Genomic DNA, 21,647 nt, shown 5'->3' on the forward strand with positions numbered 1-21,647 from the left:
TTTATTTCCTAATAATATGATATATGGCTCAATTGTTGGATCTGCAAACATTTCTTTGGCCCTATGCACTTTAAATCAGGTCTTATTTTAATTTTGAGAATTCAAACATAGTACTTCTTGCTAGAGGTTGCAACATGGCCTAAATTCAATACGTGGCTATATGGTTTTCTCCATACCCAAGAACAGCATATTTTCTAATTGCTGTTTTTTTTGTTAATCTTGTATTTTAATGGGTTTTTCTTGAATATATATATTTTATTTTTAGGTTCATTCGGTTATATTTGCTTTATTTTTGGTCTTTTTTTTTCCCAGTTGGGCCGTCTTTCATTGCCAGATTCCCGAGGATCTCTGCTGGCTGTCTTTTCTTCTTTTGCCTTCTTTCTTGGTGGCCCCATCCGACTCCGCCTGCTCTTCCTCGGCGCCCCATCCATCTGCCTTGCGTCTGCTCCCTCTCCACCAAACCCTAGCCGGCCAACAGAGCTTATTGAAGGCCGGCTAGGCGAGAGCAGCATCCACCGCCGCGCTCTCATGGCGGCGCCCAAACCGATCTGGGTGCGCCAGGCTGAGGAGGCCAAGCTCAAGTCCGAGGCGGAGACCGCTGCCGCCGCCAAGGCCGCCTTCGAGGCCACCTTCAAGGCCCTCGCTGCCGCACCCGGCGACGACGACAAGGACGCCGACCCCGCCCCGCCCTCCCCGGCCGAACCCGCCTCCCCCGAGTCCGATGACGATGCCCCGGCCCCGCCAGGCCCGGTCGACCCGTCCAAGTGCTCCGCCGCTGGCCCCGGCATCGGGGGCGGCTCCGCCGGAACTCCCTCCACCTTCACCGTCGTCGCCAAGGACCGCCACAGCCGGAGGCTCACCGCCGGCGGGGCGCTCGTGCGCGTGCGTGTCTCGCCTGCTGCTGCAGTCGGCGGGGACGATCTCGAGGGTGCTGTCAAGGACAACGGGGACGGATCCTACACGGTCACCTACGTCGTCCCCAAGCGCGGCAACTACATGGTACACGTCGATCTCGACGGCGCCCCCGTCATGGGGAGCCCCTTCCCCGTCTTCTTCAGCGGCTCCACCGTCACACCATCAGCCGCTTTCCCCACCGCGCTACCCGCAGTCAGCTCTGCCTACCCCAACATGGTCAACCAGACCATGCCTAATATGCCCAATTACACAGGCGCGCCCTCCAGTGCCTTCCCCAGCCTCCTCGGGGCCATGCCTGGTTCCTCAGCTGGTTCCTCGAGTGGAGTCATGCTGCCTGGGGTTGGTGCTTCATTGGGGGAGATATGCCGGGACTACATGAATGGGAGGTGCACAAAGGTGGAGACTGACTGTAAGTTCACCCACCCACCGCAACAGCTGCTGATGTCGATGCTTGCAGCCACGAGTTCTGTCAGTGCTCTTGGGCATGCGCCGTTGGCGCCCTCTGCGGCTGCTATGGCAGCTGCACAGGCCATCATGGCTGCTCAGGCACTGCAGGCACATGCTGCGCAAGCCAAGGCCGCAGGTGGGGCTTCAGGTGATGGTTCTTTCCAGACATGTATTAAGATTTCTAAACTTGATTTCCTTACTAGGTGATCCATTGTTGAACATAACGGAAAGGAATTCAAAACGTTTTAAGTCTAGTGTTGAACTAGTAATGGATAGGAACTATGCTGTTGTTCTCGCCTATAGATTCGTAATTTTTAAATTCAGACAGATTAACATGCTTAGTTAGTTCATAAATAAATCTAGCATCTAACCTGTATCATTATTGCAGTATTACAACTGTTGCTTTGTGCTGCTAATGGTTGTTTGCTGTTGTTTTTTTTCTTTGTGTTCCATGGATAACTACATATCTCACACCTGGCTAAGATGGTAACTCTACATAGCAAATTTAGTTGTGAGCTCTGCAAATTTGTTTCTTTTAATTTAAGCTGCTTACTGAGCATTCCATTACCATAGTTTGCAGCAGCTGAAATTGTTTTAGCATACATCTCTAAATTGAAATTTTGATTAGCAGTTTGTTTTTCTTATCCCAGTCTTGTTGCTCACTTGCATATTTTATCTTTGCAGGCTCAGTACACAAAGCTGATGAAGCTGATGCCCTGAAGAGAACAGTTCAAATTAGCAACCTGAGTCCACTTCTTACTGTGGATTATGTTAAGCAGCTATTTGGATTGTGTGGTAAAGTTGTTGATTGTACCATCACAGATTCAAAACACATTGCTTATGTTGAATACTCCAAACCTGAAGAAGCGACTGCAGCGTTGGAGTTCAATAACAAGAATGTTGGTGGTCGTCCATTGAATGTGGAGATGGCTAAATCTCTTCCTTCTAAAGCAAATAATAACTTGCCTATGATGATGCAGCAAGCCATTCAGCTGCAACAGATGCAATTCCAGCAGGCACTAATGATGCAACAGTCAATAGCAACCCAACAGGCTGCTGCACGTGCTGCCACCATGAAATCTGCCACTGAAGCAGCTGCAGCAAGGGCTGCTGAGATAAGCAGGAAGTTGAAGGCGGAGGGCTTTGGTGCGGACAACATGGAAGAAAAGCATGCCAAAGGGAAGTCAAGGTATGTTTCTTATCTTCAATTCTACTCTATTTGACAGTTACACATCTAGGATTTTATAAAACTTAAATAACAGGGAGAAGTCCATTTTTGGTCATCCAACTTTTGACTTAGTTTGTTTTCTGCCATGCAAGTCTAAATGTTGAAACATTCGACCATCGACCTATCAATACCAGACAAACTTGGCTACCTTACTGATTTTAAGGTTGTTTTACATTTTTTAAAATGATAAAAATTACTACCTCCTTTCCAAATTATAAGACATTTTAGCTTTTTAGATACGTAGCTTCCGGTCGAAGTCGAACAAGGTGTCTGACGAGTGGAGTAGAAGCCTATTGGTACCGATCTACAAGAATAAGGGAGATATTTTAAAGTTGTTCTAATTATCAGGGAATTAAGTTGATGATCCACGCTATGAAGCTATGAGAGAGTTATCGAGCATCATCTGAGAGGAATAACGGGGATCTCTATGGATCAATTTGGTTTCATGCCTGGAAGGTCAACCATGGAACTCATTTTTCTTAATAAGAGAAGTGATGGAGCAGTATAGGGAGCACAAGCAGGACCTACACATGGTTGCCATTGATTTGGAGAAGGTTTATGACAATATCTAGGAATGCTATGTGGTGGGCTTTGGACAAACATAAAGTTTCAATAAAGTACGTTGGATTCATTAACGACATGTACAATAATGTTGTGACTAGAGTTCAAACAAGTGATGCAGACACAAATGATTTACCGACTAGAATATGACTACATCAAGGGTCAGATTTGAGCCCTTAGTTTTTTGGCTTGGTGATGGATGTTGTCACAAGGGACATACAAGGGAATATCCCTTAATGTATGCATTTTGCGGACGATGCAATGCTAGTTGATGAAAGCCAGCGGGAGTAAATATGAAGCTAGAGTTGTGGTGAGAGACTCTTAGAGTCCAAAGGTTTTAGACCCAGTAGAACTAAAATTGAATATATAAGATGTGACTTCGACACTACTACACATGACTACATGAGGAAGGAGGTGTTAGTTTGGAAGGTCAAGTAGTGCCCAAGAAGAATATCTTTTGGTATTTAGGATCAATGCTATAGAGAGACGGGGATATAGATGAAGATGTTAGCCATAGAATCAAAGTACTCCCTCAGGTGTCCTATTAGTTGTCGTTTAGGACAGCGACACAGTCTCCAAAATATAACTTTGACCAATATTTTTTTGTTAAAACACAAATGAACTCTTAATACATTTATACTTTTATATAAAAGTACTTTTTAAGACAAATCAGTATATAAAAACATTAGATTTCGACACTAAATAGTAAAATAATGTAGTCAAAATTTTATAAGTTTGACTCAAACCTTGTTCAAAATGACAACTAATAGTACACCGGAGGGAGTAGGGTGGATGAAGTGGCGTCAAACATCTGTTGTTCTATATGACAAAAGGGTACCACAGAAGCTAAAAGTCAAGTTTTATAGGACAACAATTAGTCCTGCTATGTTTTATTGTGCAGAATGTTGGCATATAAAAAGATGACATGTTCATCAGATAAGTGTTGTCGAAATACGTATGTTGTGTTGTATTTATGGCCATACAAGACGGGATTGAGTCCATGTGATAGGCTAGGGGTAGCACCAATTGAAGATAAACTTGTTCAAAACTAATGGAGATAGTTTAGACATGTTCATCGGAGGCCTCTAGAAGTCTAGAGACACCAATACGTAGTGCGATCCTAAGGCACGATAGCAATGGGAAGAGGCAGAGAAGACCAACATTCACATGGGAAGACGCAACAAAAGAAGACTTCAAAGGATGGATTATACCCAAAGAGGCAAAGAAGACTTCAAAGGATGTATTATACCCAAAGATCTAGTCTTGAATAGAGTGCATGGAAAACAACTTATCTATGTGTCTGAATCTTGTTTTTTTTCTGTTGAGTTCCAACTCTAGCCTACCCCAACTTGCTTGGGACAAAAAGGCTGTTGTTGTTGTTGTTGAGATACGTAGCTTTTGCTATGCACCTAGATATACACTATGTCTTGATATATAGTAAAAGCAATTTAACTAGAAAAACAAAATGTCTTAGAATTTGGAAGAGGGAGAACCTTTATGTTTTATAAAATACATATTTAATAATTCACTTGAAATATGAATTCAATACCCATTTTTCTCTAAAAACTATAAATATGAAAAATTGAATTTAGTACTCATTTTTTTCTTCTAAAAACTATAATCTATGTATTGGTCCTATATTTAGAGCTGTTTGTATTTTATTTGTTCCTATTTCTAGCGTTTAATTGTTCATAGTCATGTTCGTTTCTTATCAAATCATTATTTTGCACTTCATGGCACCTGGGTTTTGACCAATAGAATCCATAGCAAGCTAACAAGTAAACAAAATATCTTGAAAATGGCACAAACATCGCAGATGCCATGCTCCAGGCCTCCATCACATATAGATCATATTAGGCATTGCAGCTAGTATGGCATCGCTAGCCCTCCAAAAATAGTTTTCTTAGTTTGACTCTGATATATTTGCTACTGAATTCGGAGTATGGATTTCTTCTGGTCATTCTCTAATATACCTGAGAACGATGATTTAAACAAATAATGGGCAAGACTGGAAGCTAAATATAATTTTAGAAAAAAAACAATGGTACTGGTTTCATATTTTTCTGATCTAAAATGAATTAGGCATGATCTTTTTAGAAAACAAACCAGTTCTTTTTATTATCAGAAAATGCAAAACCACCTTTGGAACCAGCTGGATGGCCAAATTTGTTTGTTTGGTATTGATAGTTCACTGGTCAAAGATTTCTGGTTGTAGAGTTGCATGGCCAAAAACAAACTAGAGTAATAATTGGATGACTGGAAATGGACTTATATCGTAATAACACACCTTTTTGGTTCTGTAACAACACCTGGGCATTGTACATTTAGCATTTTAGTCACAGAAAGATTGCATTAATTTGATTCTAGTATGCACTTACTTTGAAATGAGATGTTACTAGAACATGGGTCCGTTTTTTGTGCAGGAATATGCTATAGTCTTCCCTCTTTTGTATACATAGAGGTATGGATGAGGTTTCACATTTTCCATTTGAAAGCTCATCCATCGTTCTTAATGGGATAAATTTGGATTCAAGTAATGTGTTTTATCTTTTGGCATATGTTCTGCCATGTGTATGTATGTTTTATGTTTCCTCGCAAATTGGGAAGTTTGTGCGTACTCAACAATTTATCACTGAGTTATGTAAAGGATACTAAATATTGGATTAAAAATGATATAGCTGTAGAGGGAGTAAACCTTATGTGTCCAAGTCTGGTACCATTCTTGTCTCATTCATTTAGGGCTACTTTGGGAACCTCAAATCCCCTTCGAGATTGGAGGGAATTGAGGTGGAAATGAACTAATTTCCTCTCCAATCCCCTTCAACCCCGAAGGGAATTTGAGTTTCCAAACTATCCCTTATGGTTTATATGTTCCCTGGTTATTCTACTATTTATTTTCATTGAGTATAGTTTATGTAATAAAGTGAAGGAGACCTCTGCATAAGAACTTGCAGCAGTGTTACTTTTGTTATTTTGGTTTGGCTGCATTAATAGATGGAATTTTGCCTGTTACATTCTTTCATTCTAGGTGTTCCTGAACTTCAGAAAAGAAAGGCATGTTTTGATTAAACCTCTGGACGGTCTAATGTGTGTTTGTATGGGTTCTTGCCCTTTTCTTTCTTAATATGATGATACACAGATCTCTTTTGTGTTCAAGATAAAACATTAGGGAAGAAAGGAACTCAGGAAGTCATTGATTGTTTTTCCTTCCTATATATTGTGTGCTGTAGCCTGACCAGTTTATATAATTTACAGATCACCATCGCCCTCTACTCGTAGATCAAAATCTCGGTCGAGATCACCTATCAAATACCGTAGGAGCAGGCGGTCCCGCTCCTACTCTCCCCCAGTTAGACGCTCAAGGGAGCAGCGATCACGATCACCATCAAAATCTCGCCACTCAAAGTACGGTAGTGATCGATCGCATAGGGATGATAAGGACAGGTATAGCAGGTCCGGGAGAAGGGAGAGTGAACGATCTCGTGATCATCATTCATCTAGTTCAAGGAGGAACAGAAGTAAAAGTAGAAGTCCAAGGCATAAGAAGCCCTCCAGAGTTGATTCTAGGTCACCCAAGAAACAAAGAGAGGAAAGTTTAAGCCCATCAAAATCAAGGTCAGCAAGGGCTGGTTCAAGATCACCACGCCATCATAAGGGAAGCAAATCATCGCCAACTCGTGACCGTCATTCTCGCCATAGCAGGCATTCAAGGTCCAGATCTCCTGGCAGAAAGCACCGTCACAGTGATAAAAGGGACAGCAGAAAGTCTGAGATTCAGGACGACAAAAGAAGATCTCATAGAGGTAGCAGACACGACAAAGATGAAAGTTCAGTAAAGGACGAAGGGGAAAGATCTCATAGAAGCAATAGAGGTGACAAAGATGAAAGGTCTGTAAAGGATCCAGTGGAAGATAAAGGGATGGATACTAAAGTTGTTGCACATAAGAGGAGCTCAACAGTATCTGAAGATGAAATTCTGAACAACAATAGTAGTAACCATAAGAAATATAGACATGAAGTTGGTTTGGAAGTTGATGGAAATGATGTGTGCTCTGCTGCAGCTGACATTGATAGGAAACATGAAACTGGAGTAGATGGCTCTTTGGGGGGCGCTGCAGAATCAGCTATGTGATGGCTGCTGTATCATTGAGTTTGCTGTTTACAGATGGATTGATGATGATGGAGAATGCTGAACTGGTGTTTATTATCTCCTTTTCTGATTTAGGAGTTTTATTTGCAGGGCATGAAGATCTTCGGAGAACTTGAGTGCTGTTCGGAGTGCTCATCTGATATATTAAAATGTATTCCTCATTAACTTGAGATTCGCTCCTTGGAGCAAACTTCTAAATGTAAAGCTGGTGTTGTAAGGCGATTTCATACAGTGAGGTAGAAACCAACCATGTATTTGTCGTTTCAGGCTCATGATTCCATGAAGAGTTCTTGGAGCACATTTCTGGGATGTCGGTTGAAGATACAAGGGAGTATACACTTCCTCAAGTAAAGTACACATATACAAGACTAATAAACAACTCATCTTCTAGGCACTTGCATTTGAATCGGAATGCTTTGGCTAGTAAAATGGTCCAAATATGCTTGTCTACATACTTCTGATGCACTTAATTTGCTTGAAGTTCTGTTTTTATATCTTGTATCAGGAATGGTTCAAAAAGTTTGACTTGCTATACCAATACTTGTACTTTATCTTTTGACAGTCACAATGAATTGTGATGTAGGTTTTATCCATCTTGTCTACTGCTTTTTGACCAGTCTACCTAAAGTTGGTGCCCTTGGTAGCTCCAGAGATAAGCTGTGAATCTTGAAAGTTGAAACAATTGCATTGTTACAAATTTTTTTTTTTAAATTTTTTGCTTCACTATTGTTTCTGCTTTTGTCTGCATTGTTCGCTGCACCTTACCATGCTGTGACGGTTGTTGTCATGCTGGAAAACCTGTGCAGGTTTTTCAAGGGGGTTGACATTGGAGTATGTTTTGAGGGAAGTCAGTGCATACTTCATTTTGTGAATGAGGTATGAGTCCATGGATGTGGTAAATAATGCTATCCTCATGGTTAGAGTAGCACCCTTAGGACTTGTTTGGATGTCTATACATTATCATCTAAACAAGGCCTCAAATGCCTTAGCACAGTTCTTAAGTCCCCAATCCTTGTATTTGGTATTAATAATACAATATGTTTGTTTGGGTTACCTCCCCCCCCCCCCCCCCCCCCCCCCCAAAAAAAATTGCATCTGGGAGTAGACTTCAGCTGATGTTTTAGCTTTTGCAGGCCTGGTATCTTGAAAAGGAACGTTTCATGTTCTTGCTGTTCCTTTTCCCCCACTCCCCAACTCTGTTTGGTTTGGTTTTGGTTCTCAGGACTATGTTGCGGATGCTCAACCGGTGAGGATTACATGTTCTATCAGGAGTGAAGACTTGTGCACGAGAGCTGCAAGTGAACCTTTCTGCATGTGGATGCTTATTTATATCAACATGTGTCTCCCGGATAATATAGCTTGCCGCTTGCGAGTTGGGATATGAGCGCTAATCTAAGCTTGGAGTGATTCACCAAACCGCTCTAAGATTAAGGAAATATAGGGATATTCAAACAACAAATGGAGTTAATCCAGGTCGTGCCTGTGGGAAAAACATCCATAGACTTCAATTTGTTAGGGAAAAATATTTTCTAAAATAAGGGTGAAATACACTGTTTTTTCTCTTTCTTTTTTGCTCAGAAAGAATAAAATTGAGTAAGGAGGTGCTAAATTCTGTGCCCTGGTTCTTTTCCCTAAATTTTCAGATTTGTTTTTGAGGTAACTTTACGAAATCTGGTCGATGTGAATTGCAAATGTATAAATTTGACGTGATAAATGACGGGAATCAAAATCGAGTGTAAACAACTATATCTTGACACGTCATGGATGCAGCTCAACTGAAAGTGTTTACCAGATCCAAACTATTGCAGACGCCACTGTGCATGCGCGCGCGCACATGAACACCTAGGGAGAATTTTGACAAACACGTCGATAAATAGACCTAGTCGTTGATGGATGCATTATTTATTATTAAAAAAATCATCTATAGTATTTTGAAAAATATAGTGCTTGTTTGGTTCAACATTTTTCTAATAATATGGATTTCTAAAGAATTTGAATGTGCGGAGAATCTGAATATTGTGGGGCTTATATGTGAAGGAAGATGAAGGGTCCATACGATTTAGGATCTAGGAAGTGATGGATTACTTCCATTGTGATGACTTGATGGATTCTATGTTCAAGTTGATTTAGACGATTTTCACCAAAGTTGACTGAGAAGCGAAGTGTTTGACTACAAGAAACCGATTTTAAGCTGAAACAAACACCTCATAGTAGCTAACATCAAAGAATGAAAGCTTCTTTGAAATTTCGTCATTCATTCTCTTCCGCTCGTTTGTCCATGTATAGTATGTTACGAACGTTGAGAACAATATAGTACATGATGAATTAAATATATAAGTTTCAACGCGTCTAGGCTTTGTTTGAATTTTGTCAGGGCTCCATTATTGTGTGAAATGTGTTCTCGCGACCTTGCTTCCCGAGGCCCTATTTTGCCTCTGGCTAAGATATAAGCCAATTAGATCGGGGGACTAGATCTCGAGGAACCCTTAGACTCATATGGTTATCTTGATTACCACCTTTCGTAAGAACATTCGGAATCTATGCCCCTCAGGGTTTTGGAACACTCCAGATTTTGGGGCATTCCTAGACTTTAAACTCTTGTCGTTCACTCTAAGGCGACCCCTCAATCTCTAAGGGCCCTAGCTTGAAAGTTATTACCAATGGCCAAGATCCGGGACCCTTCATAAGGATAATAGAGCTTCTTATTGGACTAAGTATGAGAAAACATATATACCAAAGAATATTGTTGGTACTGTCCCTAGGGTAGGACATTCCCTAAAGATATTGCGTTGTATCCAAACTCTATCCTAGACAACCCTATGATATTAGCAGTTTGGATAAGGTACCCATCCATCACAACAAATGTGATGGGCGACACTATGGTCAAATAGATGCATTAGTGCCACGATATAGGTGGCTGACATATCAAGATCACTATTCGATAGAGGCCATTATCCTTGTATCCACACTTGAACACACCATAGTACTATGAAGTATTATAAAGTAAAAATTGTAATATCAGTTATCAACTACGTCGTACCCGACAACGTGGACTCCGATATCTATCACAATGATGGATCATACCTGCATGACAAGTCATATCTGCCTCTACAACATGACATCCCCAACACCATGACACAATCAAAGGTATACCATTGCATATGACTTCACGACCATGACAAGATACGAGTTGTTGGGCCCCTGTTCGGCAGGGCCCACTAGCCAAGACACATGTAACCTTGTCTCTTTCCTGGTCTATAAAAAGGGGGAGAAGAGCAGCTTAGTTTTCGATCTCATGATCTAACCCATAAATTCACTATGAATATTCCTCTATAGGATGTTGTAGGAAAAAAAGATGCCTAAGAGGGGGTGAATTAGGACTTCTAAAACTTCACACTAAACTAGGCCACAAATAAATTCCTAGCACAAAACCTAAGCAAATATGTAAACTAAAATGTGCAAACTACGTTTTAACTAAGTGTTGCTATCTCTACCATAAAAGGAGTTTTGCACTCTAAGTTCCAATCCTAACTGGGAATAGAGAGATCAAAACTTAAGTACTTGAATGTAAATGTGGAAGATAAAGAGCAAGAGTAGAGATACAAACTCCCATAGATGACGCTGGTATTTTTACCGAGGTATATAGAACCACGCAAGGCCCCGACTAATCCTCGTTGGTGAACCTACGCAAAGGGTAGCCCACGCGAGGGCCAAGCACCACAAACGAGTAACTCTGTAGAGAGATGCAGGCCTTCTCCACACGCAAGTGGTGCTCTGCTTCCGGCCTCCTCTCGAACGCTCCCCATCGTCTTCACTATCGAGCTTCCGGCCGAAACGCTACATGCCTCGTTCTCTCTGGTACACGGTGGTGGCTGCACCACAAACACGGTTGATGCGGTCTCACAAAATGATGCCCCACTCGGTACAACGTGCAAGAGCCAAGGGGTTTTATGTGTTTTTCTAACCTCACTCACACAAGTAGGAATACACCTAGAGCAAGTGCAATAGTGGTCTAACTAGCCTAAGCACTTCGTAAAGCACATATACTAATCACTGAGTGATTTCTTTAGCACTTGTGTGATGGAGCTCTGGAAATGTGTCTCTATGCTTGTGATAGGTTTCTTGTGCTCCACACACTCCATATGGCCAGCCAAGCGGGGTATAAATAGGCTCCCCAGCAAATTAGAGCAGTTGGAGAAAAATCTTGCCCTTTGCGGCACAATGGACAGTTCAATGCACCTAGCCGTTGGAGATAGTTGTTTGAATCCGACCGTCTGCAGCTCCTCATGAAAGGGAAATAGGCTTACACCTTTTCCTAAATTGATTTTGGTGGTTGAATTGCCCAACACAAATAATTGGACTAACTAGTTTGCTCTAGTCTATAAGTTTTACAGGTGCCAAAGGTTCACAACAAGCCAATAAAAAGACAAAGATGGGTTCAAATAAAGAGAGCTAAAGACATCCCAAAAGGCACCCTGGTCTGGCGCACCGGACTGTCCGGTGTGCCACCGGACAGTGTCCGGTGCACCAGGGAACTCGAAGCTGAACTTGCTACCTTCGAGAAAATGGGAGGTCGCTCCGCTATAATTCACCGGACTGTCCGGTGAAGCACCAGACTGTCCGGTGTGCCAGCGGAGCAACGGCTACTTCGCACGCAACGGTCGACTGCAACGCATTTAATGCACGCCTGCGCGCGCAGAGGACAGAGCCCGCGCAGAAGGCGCACCGGCCAGTCTACAGGACCTATCCGGTGCACCACCGGACAGCCCAGAGGTCCCACCAGTCAGAGCTCCAACGGTCAGAACCCAACAGCCGACTGACGTGGCTGGCGCACCGGACAGTGTCCGGTGGCGCACCGGACTGTCCGGTGCGCCATGCGACAGACAGCCTCCCAACGACCACTTTTGGTGGTTGGGGCTATAAATACCCCAACCACCCCACCATTCATTGCATCCAAGTTTTCCACCTTCAACACATTACACGAGCTATAGCATTCAATTCTAGACACAACCAAAGAGATCAAATCCTCTCGCAAGTCCGGAATCACTCCAAATCAAATAGTGACTAGAGAGAGCGACATTTGTGTTCATTTGAGCTCTTGCGCTTGGATTGCTTCTTTTTTTCTCATTCTTTCTTGTGATCAAACTCAATTGTAACCGAGGCAAGAGACACCAATTGTGTGGTGGTCCTTGTGGGGACTTTGTGTCCCGTTTGATTGAGAAGAGAAGCTCACTCGGTCTAAGTGACCGTTTGAGAGAGGGAAAGGGTTGAAAGAGACCCGGTCTTTGTGACCACCTCAACAGGGAGTAGGTTTGCAAGAACCGAACCTCGGTAAAACAAATCATCGTGTCTCACTCTTTATTTGCCCACGATTTGTTTTTCACCCTCTCTCTCGGACTCGCTCATATTTCTAACGCTAACCCGGCTTGTAGTTGTGCTTAAGTTTATAAATTTCAGATTCGCCCTATTCACCCCCCTCTAGGCGACTTTCACCTCATCAGACTGTCCGGTGGTTCTCCTCTGGGTGCCACCAAAAACTAGTCGTTGGCGCGTTAGTCATTGGTGCACCAAACAGTTCACCGGGTGGCACAGAATCGTCCGCCCAGTGAAGGCAGACTGTCCGCGTGTGGCTGCACTTCCTTCATGTCTTGGACTTAGCTTGATACTTGTTGATCTTCAATAATGGTCTTTATAATGTCTTCTTTCGAGGTGTTGCATCCTCAGTGCCTAAGTTGTTTATGGGAGTTTGTACCTCTCCCATTTAAACTTCCACATTTTAATTTTAGCTTAGTTATAGGCTAGCGGATAAGTTTGGAACCTTGGTTGCATAACTATTTATAGTGAGATAGCATCAATTACTTAAAATCATAGTTGCATATAAGATAGTTTATTTGTTACATAGGTTTTGACTAGGAGAAAATTGGAGGTTATGGCTTAAAGAGGAATTAGGTTGCCTAATTTATATCTCCTCTTAGACTTTATTGTTCCTTCATATACGTTAACTTTTATGTTTGTGTTATAATTGTGTTTTTCTTTACCTTTTGTTTTGTTATAGATTGTGTTGTGGTGTAGTTATATATATTCTCCATAGAACAAACAAAAATAAGAGAACTATCTTAGTGGAGGACGCTTTTTATTGAAATTATGTAACTTTTTTCATACTATGTCTAGATTAGACAATAAAATATTAAAAACATGATGAGAGGGAGGTGGCTATACGTTTGCTGGCGTTGGGGTAGAGAAGACGATTTGCAAACGATGTAAAACACCCATGCGACAAGGAGGCAAACAAGTTGTGGTGACAAGGTTGAAGACGACGAAAAAGCAATCGGGCGGTCGTGTAGAGAGTTTTCTAAAATCCTTGTTTGCCCTCTCTGGATGCATGATCATTGAGGATGACGATTTCGGAGAACTGCTCTCCCGTTCGTCGGTGCACGTTGATGAGAGGGATGAGTAGTGTACACGACAGCGCAACAGGCAGAAGAAGACGAGACTAGATGCGTTGTCTATTCACTACAAGAAATTTGTCCTTTTATGACAAAATACCTAATGACAAGGTCAGTTATCGTCATATAGTGTCACATAATATGATGGAATTTTTTGAGTCGTCATAATTTCATGAGGCCATGAAGATTTTATGACGGTAGTGTTTTTGTTGTCACATAAGGGTACGAAGATTCGTCATATATTGTCAGGCGCCAGGAGTTGGTAGACGGTTTTACTTTTATGACGCTTAGATGTGCTTTTATGTGATGATTTGGCGGCGTCACTTTATGTTTTTTCCAAAAAAGGACCGTACCCCTTTCTGTTGGCTGCATTCACTTTCCCATCTCCCGTCCAAGATGACCAAAATTCCCCTCCTACCTTATCCTCTCGGCTGCCCACCACCGCAGACAAGTCCAGTCCTCTCCCTCCCCTTAACCTAGCGCCGCCACTCGCGCCCACCACGCCGCCGCACCGCCGTTGGTGAATGGATCTGTCCATCCCGTACACCGCCCAACTGGCGTGGCTGGCCGCCGCCACGGCGCTGCTGCTGCTCCTCCTCGCCGCCTCGCTCCGCTGCTCGGCCGCCGCGCTGGTGGCCGCGCACGGGAGGTTGTGGGCTGGCGGGGTCTCCATCGCGGCATCGGTGGATGTGGACAGCCGACCCGTCTCCGCGCCTCGTGCTGCGGCGGCGGGGAGTGGTGGTGACGGTGAGGCCGCCGCCGCCGACGAGGAGGAGAAGGAGGAGTACGACCTGTTCGACGGGGAGTGGGTCTGGGCTGGCGTCGGCGGCGGGTACCCGCTCTACCACTCCAGCGACTGCCCGTTCCTCGACGTCGGCTTTCACTGCGCCGAGAACGGCCGACCCGACGCGTCCTACACCAAGTGGCGTTGGCAGCCGTCGCGCTGCCATCTCCCCCGGTTCGTTTCCTCACTTCAATTCTCCCCTGCTACCTTCCTCTCGCTCTCTCACGCACGGCGACAACTAAGCCACCGTCGACGGTGCCCTGTGTCAGTTGCCCAGGTCCTCGGCGTTCCCTTCTCCAACTCTTCGTCGAACCCTTTGCCGGCGATGAGCACCCACCAGGTAACCCCCCACTCTCTTCCCTCGCTGCTGTGTGGAACCGAGCTCCCGAACCCTAACTCAAGCCTTTTCACCATTTGAATTCGGGTCTACTTGTTAGTTGTTACTGACTTGCCATGCTCTTTTGCAGGGGTTTCATGGTAGCGTGACCTGTGTCAGCTTAAAAATGTATATAAAGAAGGCAAGATGTTATGTCTTGGGTACAATTTGGTGGTATTTTTTCATGTAAGCTTGTTGTCTTATTGGCCATCTGTCTGGTTCAGGTCATAATCGAAGGGTTTAAGAGCTACAAGGAGGAGATATCAACAGAGCCCTTCAGTCCCAAAGTTAACGTAGTTGGTAAACCCCTTCTTCTGCTCCCTCGCTCACATATATTACTGTAGTCATAGGGTTCTGCTTCCTAACTGGTGCTCAGATAATTTAACGCCGCTTGTGCGGCAACCTCCGCCTATATCGGGCCTGCAATAGATAAATCATTACCTAGTGGGTCAATCACAAAGCTTTATTAGTGATGAACTGATGATCAAGATCCGGAGCATCTTCAAGGTTCAGTTTCCTTTATTTGCTAAATTGGGTTATTTGTTTTGTTTTGTAAAATCAGAATTCAGAAAACCATGACCTTGAAACAGTTACGGTTAAGTCCGTGTAACTCTTCTGTGTGCTTGTTGTTTGTTTGCTCTATAGTGATCTTCTAGTCTTTTTGTCGAACTCATTGCAAATACTACAGGGCAACTACAACTTGGATGCATACTTTTCTGCTCTTAATGAACTGACATTTTTTAATTGTTTGCCACAATTGGTGCAAATGGATCTGGCAAATCAAATTTCTTTCATGGTAATCTTAAACATGTGGTACAGTACTGCTATATTATTATTATTATTATTATTATTCGCATATGCTCTTATGCGAGAATATTCTTTTGATTTGTGTATGCTTCATACACCAGCTATACGATTTGTCCTGAGTGACATGTTTCAGAACCTGCGAAGTGAGGATAGGGGTGCCCTTCTCCATGTATGCCTCCTCTTTGTTCAAGCAGTCTAGGTAGTTGGAATAGGTGGCTGGTCCGCTGGTTTTTGATATACCCTACTGTAATAACCATTGCAGGAAGGTGCTGGACACTCGGTTGTATCTGCTTTTGTTGAGATAGTGTTTGACAATTCAGACAACTGTATTCCAGTAAGTCCTCTAACCTATTCAGATTTTAGTTTACTTATTTCAGTCTATCTTCTAGAGTCTCAGGTTGCATATTTTGTTGAAAATAGCAACACCTAGATCTCTTATGGTAGGCACTCATTTAATTATCAGCTCCGTGCATTACTGGTTCATGTATGGAAGCTGACGGCATCACTCCAGTTCCAAATGAGTGTTCTATCTTTAGGTGGAGTTAAGTCTGTTAATCTGTTTGTTGTTATGAATGGACTAAGTACAACAACATGGAGCCAGATGCTGTTGATTTCTTTGGGGAATGTATGAATAGTCCCTGAAATGGTCGTACTCCGCTTGCAAATGAGATATATGTAAGTTACATGTACTACACTCAAGTAAATGCCTGGTTCAACACTTTTGTATGGCCTTGTTACTAAGTACATTCATTTTATGTAGGAGCAAATGGTTGCAGAGAAGGAAAGAGAGCTAGAAGAAGGAGAAGCACAAAAGTCACCCTCCAAGATTGTTGCTGATAGTCTCAGCCAGATCAGCCGCTCATCCACCTTCCTTCCAAACATTGGTGTCCCTACAACGTCCAAGACTGGTCGGTCCACATCGCTAGCTGCACAAGCACACATGCAGGTTCAGTTTGAGGAAAAACTCCAAGCTGAAAGAGAGGAAGCTGCTAGGAAGCAGGAAGAGTTGCAAGCACAACTACAAGCTCAACAGGCCGCACTTGAAGAAAACCAAAGTTTGTTGCGCCAGACCCAAGAGGAAGTGAAGGGGATGCATACCAAGTTTGAAGAGACCAATGCACTGCTACGAGCTGTCCTAAAACTTTAGAAAGATTGAGGTAGGGATGCATACCATGTCTGAGCATGATGCCTTTGCTTAAGGTTTTTCTACCTTGCTAGAACATATCTGTGGTTAGAACTTTGTCAGAACTACGTGCAATCTGTTTGAATGCTTCGAACCTTTGTGGTGGAACCTTTGTGTTGGGGGCCTTCGGCTTCCGAAGGTCCTCAAAAACATGATTTGACAATGTTTTCCTAGAGAAATATGTGAACAGGCGTCTTCAGAATCGGGTCATGAGCATATAAGAGCATGGTTAGGACGAAGCTTGAGCGAAACGAAAGGTGATTATGACGAAGGACAAGGTGATCCGAAGCTGTGCGTAGGAAAGCTTCGGCACGACAGCAGAAAAGGGGAACCGACTTAAAGATGAAAAGGCAAATCAGACCTCAAAGAATTACTATAGAGTTATTAGCAAATGTAAAGGGCATGAATGTAATTCTACATGGGTTGCGTCCCTTGCCTATAAATAGATGAACAATACTCCCGTACTGTACACACTGACTTGACATTCGCTTTTTGCATCACACTTGTACCCTTACTTTCCATCAAGCTGAAGGTACATTTATAATTTGTTATTGTGGATATGGTAATGCAAATAAAAATAAGTTGATGATAATGTTTATATTATTTTTCGTATTTCGTATATGAATTCTTCCTTGTCATTTATTGTGCTTACGAAGGTTTTTCCTTCACAACCTTCGTCCAGAATTCATTATATCCGAAGGGACATAATGTCTTGAAGGACGAAGGACTTTAATATTTAACACTTTTTATGTTGCCTTGTTCTTAACTCTTAGCATTTGAGAACAAGTCCCCAACACTTTGTATGTTTGAACCTCTGTTGTGGAAGAACTAGTGTGCTGGAATTGTGTATGACTTGTGATGAGAATGTTGTGTATGATGGCTTTTCTGTGTATTATGATTCTGTGAGCTATCATGAGAGCTCAGTGTGTCGTCATTGTATGGTCACTGTATGTGGGTGCCATATTAAACTAAACAAAACCAAGCTGTCACATTATCTCAACATTAGGTGACGCGTTGACTGTAAAAAATGTGACAGATAACACCGTCATATATAGCAACAATATGTGACAGACGAACGCAGCCGTCACAAAAGATGATGACATTATGTGAAGATACTCTGAACAGTCGTCACAAGGTACATAATGTGACGGTCGTTATATGACGACCCTTATGACGCAGCATTTTCGTCATAAGATGCTTTTTATGACCAATTTTGTACTAAATATGACACTTTACTTTTGTCATACAAAACCATTTTTTGTAGTGATTGTTGTGTTTTATGGCAGCACCCATAGGTAGGTATTTATAGGAGAAAACCGCGTTCGGTTCCAAAAAAATTCCATATGTTGAATCGCATCGGATAAGGATGAGTGAAAGGGAAATAGGCTAAAACCTTTTCCTAATTGATTTTGGTGGTTGAATTGCCCAACACAAATAATTTGACTAACTAGTTTGCTATAGGTTGTAAGTTCTATAGGTGCCAAAGGTTCAACACAAACCAATAAAAAGTCCAAGAAAGGGTTCAAATAAAAAGAGCAAAAGACAACCGAAGGTTGCCCTGGTCTGGCGCACCGGACTGTCCGATGTGCCACCGGACAGGGTCTGGTGCACTAGGGAGATCAACTCCGAACTTGCCACCTTCGGGTTTCTGGAAATGCCCTCCGCTATAATTCACCGGACTGTTCGGTGTAGCACCGGACTATCCGGTGTAGCACCGGACTGTCCGGTGTGCCAAGCGGAGTAACGGCTACAACGCTAACGGTCGTCTGCAATAGGTGAACACACCTTCGGGTTTCTGGAAATGCCCTCCGCTATAATTCACCGGACTGTCCGGTGTAGCACCGGACTGTCCGGTGTGCCAAGCGGAGTAACGGCTACAACGCTAACGGTCGTCTGCAAAAGGTGAACAGTGAGCTACAATGCGCGGACTGCGCGCGCAGAAGTCAGAGCACGCGTAGATGGCGCACCGGACAGTGAACAGTGGCTGTCCGGTACACCACCGGACTGTCCGGTGGCCCCACTTGTCAGAGCTCCAACGATCGAACCCTAACGGTTGAGTGACGTGGCTGGCGCACCGGACAGTGTCCGGTGGCGCACCGGACTGTCCGGTGCGCCCTTCGACAGCAGCCTTCCCCAACCACCACACTTCAAGGCATCAAAGTTTTTAGCCAACACATTCAATACAAGAGCTAGTGCATTCAATACAAGACACAAATAGAGTGAATCAAAATCTCTCCAAGTCCCAATTCCACTCAAAGCAATAGTGACTAGAAGAGAGAGTTTTGTCGTGTTCTTTTGAGCTCTTGCGCTTGGATCGCTTTTCTTCTTTCCCATTTCTTATTCCTACGATCTTTGTAATCAAAGCAAGAGACACCAATTGTATGGTGGTCCTTGTGGGGACTAAGTGTCCCAATTGATTGAGAAGAGAAGCTCACTCGGTCTAAGTGACCGTTTGAGATAGGGAAAGGGTTGAAAGAGACCCGATCTTTGTGACCACCTCAACAGGGAGTAGGTTTGCAAAAACCGAACCTCGGTAAAATAAATCACCGTGTCATCCTCCTTATTTGCTTGTGATTTATTTTTCGCCCTCTCTTTCGGACTCGATTATATTTCTAACGCTAACTCTGGCTTGTAGTTGTGCTTAAACTTTATAAATTTCAGATTTGCCTATTCACCCCCCTCTAGGCGACTTTCAATTGGTATCGGAGCCCGGTACTTCATTAGAGCCTAACCGCTTGAAGTGATGTCGGGAGCTCACGCCAAGAAGAAGATGGTGACCGGCGAGAAGCCCGCCACAAGCCACGAGAAAGCTCCATCGGGAGAGTCCGGCAACAAGAAGAGGGAGGAATCACCTCCCCGCGTCAAGTCGCACCGGAGTGGCGACAAGAAGAAGAAAATGAAGAAAGTGGTCTACTACGATACCTATTCTTCATCGCCTTCCACCTCCGGCTCCGACACGCCGTCCGTCACTTCTAAGCGCCAAGAGCACAAGAAGTTTAGTAAGATCCCCTTACGCTACCCTCGCATTTCTAAACGTACTCCATTACTTTATGTCCCATTAGGCAAACCACCGATTTTTGACGGTGAAGATTATTGTATGTGGAGTGATAAAATGAGGCACCATCTAACCTCACTCCACACTAGCATTTGGGATGTTGTTGAGTTTGGAGTACAGGTACCATCCGTAGGGGATGAAGGCTATGACTCGGACGAAGTTGCCCAAATACAGCACTTCAACTCCTAAGCCACTACTATACTCCTCGCATCTCTAAGTCGAGAGGAGTATAATAAGGTGCAAGGATTGAAGAGTGCTAAAGAAATTTGGGACGTGCTCAAGACCGCGAACTAAGGAGATGAGGTGACCAAGACCACTAAGCGAGAAACGATCGAGGGGGAGCTCAGTCGCTTCATGCTTCATCAAGGGGAGGAGCCACAAGCGATGTACAACTGGCTCAAGACCTTGGTGAACCAAGTGCGCAACCTCGGGAGCACAAAATAGGATGACCATGAAATGGTCAAGGTTATTCTAAGATCACTCGTTTTTCTTAATCCTACTCAAGTTCAATTAATTCGTGGTGATCCTAGATATAAACTAATGTCTCCCGAGGAAGTGATAGGAAAGTTTGTGAGCTTTGAATTAATGATCAAAGGCTCCAAACAAATCATTGAGCGAGGCGCTACCTCCACACACGAGGTGCAACCCGTCGCATTCAAAGCGACGGAGGAGAAGAAAGAAGAATCTATGTCAAGTAGGCTCCCCATCGACGCCTCCAAGCTCGACAATGAGGAGATGGCTTTAATCATCAAAAGCTTTCGCCAAATCCTCAAGCAGAGAAGGGAGAAGGACTACAAGCCCCGCTCCAAGAAAGTTTGCTACAAGTGTGGTAAGCCTGGTCATTTTATTGCAAAATGTCCATTATCTAGTGATAGTGACAGGGGCGACGACAAGAAGGGAAAGATGAGGGAAAAGAAGAAATACTACAAGAAGAAGGCGGCGATGCCCATGTTTGCCGGGAGTGGGACTCCGATGAGAGCTCCACCGACTCCTCCTCCGACGAGGACGCCACAAACATCGCCGTCAACAAGGGTCTTCTCTTCCCCAACGTCGGCCACAAGTGCCTCATGGCAAAGGACGACAAAAAGAAGGTAAAATCTAGAGCCTCCACTAAATATGCAACATCTAGTGATGAGGAGAACTCTAGTGATGATGAGGATAATTTACTTGCCCTATTTGCCAACCTAAACATGCAACAAAAAGAAAAATTAAATGAATTGATAGGAGCCATTCGTGAGAAGGATGAACTCTTGGATAGCCAAGAGGACTTCCTAATTAAAGAAAATAAGAAGCATGTTAAGGTTAAAAATTCTTATGCTCAAGAAGTAGAAAAATGTGAAAAATTAACTAGTGAGCTAAGCACTTGCCATGACACTATTTCCAACCTTAGATGTGAAAATGCTAAATTGATTGCTAAGGTTGAAAAATTAGATGTTTATGATGATTCAATTGTTAGTCTTAGAAATGATAATGCTAGTTTAATTACTAAGATTGACAAGTTGAATGAATCACTCTCTAGCCTTAAAATTGAGAATGAAAAATTAATTGCTAAGGCTAAAGATTTAAATGTTTGTAATATTTCTATTTCCAATCTTAAGAATGAGAATGCTATTTTACATGCTAAGATTGATGAATTAAATGTTTGCAAACCCTCTACATCTACCATTGAACATGTTACTATTTGCACTAGATGTA

At 43.2% G+C, this 21,647-nt stretch overlaps 1 protein-coding gene and 1 long non-coding RNA gene across 8 annotated transcripts; both read left to right on the forward strand.

The window, feature by feature from the left end:
• Window positions 1–283: 283 nt before the first annotated feature.
• LOC100279216 (RNA recognition motif (RRM)-containing protein) lies at window positions 284–8,931 on the forward strand. 7 transcript variants are annotated; one of them, XM_008656562.3, is made up of 6 exons: window positions 355–1,510; window positions 2,047–2,551; window positions 6,407–7,452; window positions 7,569–7,648; window positions 8,108–8,177; window positions 8,524–8,931. In XM_008656562.3, exons 1-3 carry the CDS (start codon window positions 529–531, stop codon window positions 7,281–7,283), a joined length of 2,364 nt encoding a protein of 787 aa, XP_008654784.1. In that variant the 5' UTR covers window positions 355–528; the 3' UTR covers window positions 7,284–7,452; window positions 7,569–7,648; window positions 8,108–8,177; window positions 8,524–8,931.
• Window positions 8,932–15,662: 6,731 nt separating this feature from the next.
• Window positions 15,663–16,988, forward strand: LOC103634717 (uncharacterized). Its single transcript, XR_002264220.2, has 4 exons — window positions 15,663–15,703; window positions 15,816–15,883; window positions 15,977–16,389; window positions 16,475–16,988. It is a non-coding gene; the product is annotated as an uncharacterized lncRNA (long non-coding RNA).
• The last annotated feature ends 4,659 nt before the right edge of the window (window positions 16,989–21,647 follow it).

Source organism: Zea mays, chromosome 8 (assembly GCF_902167145.1).
Source record: "Zea mays cultivar B73 chromosome 8, Zm-B73-REFERENCE-NAM-5.0, whole genome shotgun sequence".
In the NCBI taxonomy this organism is placed as follows: domain Eukaryota; kingdom Viridiplantae; phylum Streptophyta; class Magnoliopsida; order Poales; family Poaceae; genus Zea; species Zea mays.